This window comes from Tigriopus californicus, chromosome 3 (genome assembly GCF_007210705.1).
Source record: "Tigriopus californicus strain San Diego chromosome 3, Tcal_SD_v2.1, whole genome shotgun sequence".
Lineage (NCBI taxonomy): Eukaryota > Metazoa > Arthropoda > Copepoda > Harpacticoida > Harpacticidae > Tigriopus > Tigriopus californicus.
The window spans coordinates 7111711-7116868 of NC_081442.1; the positions used below are offsets into that span (position 1 = coordinate 7111711).

Sequence of the window (5158 nt, forward strand, 5' to 3'; positions counted from 1 at the left end):
ACCACCGTATTCCTCTTTTTACTTTGTCAGGCTTGGTTCTACCTTGAATTGGGGGAATTAGGCCTGAAAGCTGGCTAGGGGTCTGGTCACCTTATTACTTGGGGTTTCTGTGTGAGTCTCGTCAGTCTGATTTGTGTGTCAGTGGGGCCAGTGCCGATGAAGCCCATGAAGAGCTAAGGCGAAACAAGCCAACTACGTACAGCCCACGACGACCGTCAGAACTCACAATTCACAACTCACAAGTGTTCAGTTGATCTGGCCGTGGTTTCGTGGCATTTGACATTCGCGAAAGTCTGCCTACTCACGTGACCGTGGAACATTCAATCGGGATCGTTTCCTCAATCGACTTGAGGGTCCTGAATTTCCTGGATCGACTCCGCCATTATCATCGACTCCTCTTTTGAATTCAAGACTTCAAGAAGAGGCACTCCGCCTGAATCGATCCATCTGTACCTAAATCGACGGACCACCCATTCAACCAGCCATCATGTACGCCTCGTTTCGCAAGGACAAAAAGGATGAAGAGGAAGGTGGGAGTGGGATGGGCGGGACGGGGGCCGGAGGTGGTTCGCACGCCTTCGCCCATCTGGAGAAGACGTCGGTACTGCAGGAGGCGCGCCTGTTTAACGCCACGCCCGTGAATCCGCGGAAGTGTACGCACATCCTGGCCAAGATCCTGTACTTGTTGCAACAAGGCGAGAGCGTGAGCCCCACCGAGGCCACCGAGACCTTCTTCGCCATCACCAAGCTGTTCCAATGCCCGGACCCGGTGCTCCGTCGCATGGTCTATCTGGGCATCAAGGGCTTGTCCAATCTCTCGGACGACGTCATCATCGTCACCTCCTCGCTCACCAAGGACATGACTGGCAAGGAGGACGCCTATCGAGCCGCCGCCATTCGCGCACTTTGCACCATCACCGACGCCACCATGCTTCAGGTCAGTCCATCAGCATTTTCTTTAGTGCTCGTTAGACCTCGGAGGGTTAACAACCAATAGGCAGACGCCATATGCAATAATGCATCATGCGCGAATGCAGTACCAGGAAGACCAAGAATACAGAGAATGCAGAGAGGAAGGGGGAGATACAGCATGCTTTGGCGTGCCAGGAGATTATCGACGTCCGGGCCTAAAAGATCACGGTTTTGGAAATCGCAAAGGTGACATCAAGAATCAAAGAGGTCTTTAGTAGTGTGGGGGCGAATACGGCCAAAGTCGTACTCGTAAGAGGCCTCTGATTAATCTTTTACTAGAGCCAGGTCAAGCAAAAATAAAAAAGTTTTATCCAGTGTCGTGCAATTTAACGAAAGAAATCAATATTTCAATATAATATCAACCCCGATCCCAACCCCAGCATGAGACTGAGATCAGACCGAGAGTAGATCGATGATGGAAGGCTAGCTAGCTCCTGTATCATACTGGTAGAGCATCCGCTTTTTCAATTTCAATCCCAGGCCAGCCAACTTCCAGCTTCTTCGCAGTATTTAAATTACAGTATGAGTGGCTGCTTTAATACCTCAAATAGGCGAACCTGCGGTCATTCCCGAGGGTGAGTTAATAATTAATGTTGACTGTGACAACGGAACGGGAATATCCCTCGATTGGGACCCCATTATGTTATGGTAGGCCGAAGGAGAGATCTGCCATGTGACTTCGTAACAATGGGGTATAGCGTCTCAGTGGGTATTGTTTGCTGCATGAGATATCAAGATATATACAATAGCTCAAGAAAGCCCTAACCACCGGAATTTGCTCTTATTCTAGGCCATTGAACGCTACATGAAGCAGGCTTTGGTGGAGCGCTCGCCGGCTATCGCCTCGGCCGCCTTGGTGTCGGCTTGGCACATGGGTCAGCATCGTGGACCCGGTTCCACCGGCCCGGACGTCGTAAAACGTTGGGTCAATGAAGCCCAAGAGGCCGTTTCGTCCGATTCGATCATGGTGCAGTACCACGCCCTGGGACTGCTCTATCACATCCGTCGCGCGGACCGCTTGGCCGTCACCAAGTTGGTCTCAAAGTTGACCCGCAGCTCCCTCAAGAGTCCGTACGCCGTGTGCTTGCTCATTCGGATCGCTTGCCAACTCATCGAGGAAGACGCGGACGAGGCGGCGGGGAGTTCCACCTCGATCTACTTTGACTTTGTCGAGTCATGTATCCGTCACAAGTCGGAGATGGTCATTTATGAAGCAGCCCATGCCATCGTCAACATGCGTCGCACCACTAATCGTGAATTGGTGCCAGCCATCTCTGTGCTCCAATTGTTCTGTTCGAGCCCCAAAGCTACGCTCCGCTTTGCCGCCGTTCGCACCCTCAATCAGGTCTCCATGACTCATCCGGCTGCGGTTACGGCTTGTAATTTGGACTTGGAAAATCTCATCACGGATTCCAACCGCTCAATTGCTACGTTAGCCATCACCACTCTGTTGAAAACGGGTAAGAACGTGTCAAACTCAGGTGTAAACTCTTTTTTTTTAACTCATTCAAAACAAATTTCAGGGGCCGAATCGTCGGTGGATCGCTTGATGAAGCAAATCGCCTCGTTCGTAAGCGAAATCTCGGACGAGTTTAAAGTGGTGGTGGTTCAGGCCATCAAGTCTTTGTGCTTGAAGTTTCCTCGTAAGCACGGCATCCTGATGAATTTCTTGTCCGGAATGCTTCGGGACGAAGGCGGTCTGGAGTACAAGACCTCGATCGCCGATACTATAATTACTATCATTGAGGAGAACCCTGAGGCCAAGGAGAACGGATTAGCTCATTTATGCGAATTTATTGAAGATTGCGAGCACACCACGTTAGCCGTGCGCATCTTGCACTTGCTCGGAGCGGAGGGACCTCGAACCTCCAATCCTAATCGATACATTCGATATATCTACAATCGAGTGATACTGGAGAATGCCACTGTTCGTGCTGCTGCTGTATCGGCTTTGGCACGATTTGGAGCCTTGTGCGACGACCTTCTTCCCAATGTGCTGGTATTGTTGAGCCGCTGCCAAATGGATAACGACGATGAAGTCCGTGATCGAGCCACCTACTTCAAGGTCATCTTGGAGCAACAGCAGCAAAACTTGAACTCTCAATTTATTTTGAATGGCTTGCAAGTGTCACTCTCGAGCTTGGAGAAGGCCTTACATAACTACACGTTGTCGGGTTGCGATGCCCCGTTTGATATAAAGAGCGTGCCTGCGGCTCCCATTGACGTCTCCGAGAAGAAAGCCAAGGCGGGAGAAATGGGCATGACGAGCAAGAAAGCCGATGCCAAGCCCACGGCTACCAGACATGATATGTTTGTGGAGAAATTTGCTGCCATCCCCCAGATTGCCCAATGTGGACCATTGTTCCGGTCAAGTCAACCGGTCGAGCTTACAGGTAGGTGACGACCCACTCTGTGGCTTCCCTCATCCATTGAGTGCTCTCGTATTTAAAACCTTATAACGTATTTCAGTATCTGGTCTCTGCTAATGAAATAGGTAGCTTTTTGTTAAGTTTCAGCTTAATGTTGCTTGAAAACAAGAAAATTGGTAGTGGTTCCTTCAATGTACGCGTGTCATATTTATTGAACGTCGTAGTCCCCTGCAGCGTGCTCGAATCTAAACTTGGATCCATTGCGTGTCATTCCAGAATCTGAAACAGAGTACGTTGTCCAATGCATCAAACACGTGTTCCCCAACCACGTGGTCTTGCAGTTTGATTGCACCAACACCCTCAACGATCAATTGCTCGAAAAGGTCACGGTAGATATGGAAATCCCGGATGGCTTTGAGTTAGTGGAAATCTTGGCGTGTAATAAGCTGGAATACAACGTCAAGGATACCATCTACGCCATCTTGGCCTCGCCTGAGGACGAATTGAGTGAATGGATTGGCACCGTGTCGCCAACCTTGAAATTTGTGGTCAAGGATTGCGATCCCAACACTGGAGAACCAGATTCGGATGAGGGGTGAGTAGAACAAATAGCTCCTTTCCTTGCCAATAACTAACCAACCACTGACTCTTGAATATGCAATACTTAGGTACCCTGATGAGTACGTGTTGGAGGACCTCGAACTCTCCGTGTCCGATTACGTTCAACGAGCCATGAAAGCCAATTTCCCGGCAGCTTGGGAAGAATTGGGCCCCACGAACGAGTTGGAGGACACCTATGTGCTCTCTTCTATGAAGACTTTGGACGAGGCTGTCAAAAGCATCATTCAATTTCTGGGCATGCAACCGTGTGAGAGATCAGACAAGGTGCCCGAAGGAAAGAGTTCTCACACGCTCGTGCTAGCAGGTCAGTAGTTCATAGATATTGAGCCGCTCTGCTCCTTTTCTCTGTCCTTCTTTTGGAGACCCAGACAACTGCTAACGTCAGCTAGATCATTTCATAATGTTTAAGGTAAATCCATTACCTAACCGCGACTAAATCATCTTCGCGTTATTTTTTCAGGCGTCTTTCGTGGTGGACACGACATTCTGGTTCGTGCCAAATTGGCTTTATCCGAAGGTGTAACCATGCAGCTGACGGTTCGCTCTGAGAATCCCGATGTCTCGGAGTTGATCACTGCCACTGTTGGTTAAAAAAGGACTAGAATGGTTTGTTTTAGATGCAACGTCTACTCTATTATGTTTGCGTAAATTATACCCTAGCCTGTGAGTTTTGTGAAATATACATCGGCTTCACGTTTTATATGTTTTTTGTAAGGAATTGCTCGGAGTTTGTTAGGAGTAACCTTAGTAGTGGTTTCGAAACAGGTTGTCTGGAATCTCCCATAGAAGAAAGGGCAATGTCGGAATATAAGTTGTCATTAAGGACAAATCATAGTTGTATTTCATACCTTTTTTTCAAGTAATAAAACGTGCAAAAGTGCAGTCAGTCTTCGAAATATTCTTGGGGACGACACCTCCCTATAGCAGGCAGTTAGTTCCATCTTTTGTTGCCCAAATTAATTGTTGGGCCTTGAAATCGCTGTTACGTGGGAAACCCATCAATAGATGGCAGTTCTGATAACAAACGAATTTCTTTTATGCTCTTGTTATAATAATTCTTTCACTTTTCCACACATCAATCAACTATCCACTAGGGCCTGTACTTTCGGCTTGCCATATCCGGCGATTCCTCCCGCACCAGATTCCTCTACGATTCCTCTGCTTGGCTCAATATGTCAAAAATACATGGATGTATT

At 48.4% G+C, this 5158-nt stretch overlaps 1 protein-coding gene across 1 annotated transcript; it reads left to right on the forward strand.

The window, feature by feature from the left end:
- Positions 1–486: 486 nt before the first annotated feature.
- On the forward strand, positions 487–4662 carry LOC131878293 (coatomer subunit gamma-2-like; the record flags this gene model as incomplete). The annotated part of the gene is given in 6 exon segments (XM_059224227.1): positions 487–937; positions 1763–2432; positions 2496–3365; positions 3618–3936; positions 4010–4266; positions 4423–4662. Coding segments are annotated over 6 exon segments (2697 nt in total). The 3' UTR covers positions 4554–4662.
- Between the last annotated feature and the right edge of the window lie 496 nt (positions 4663–5158).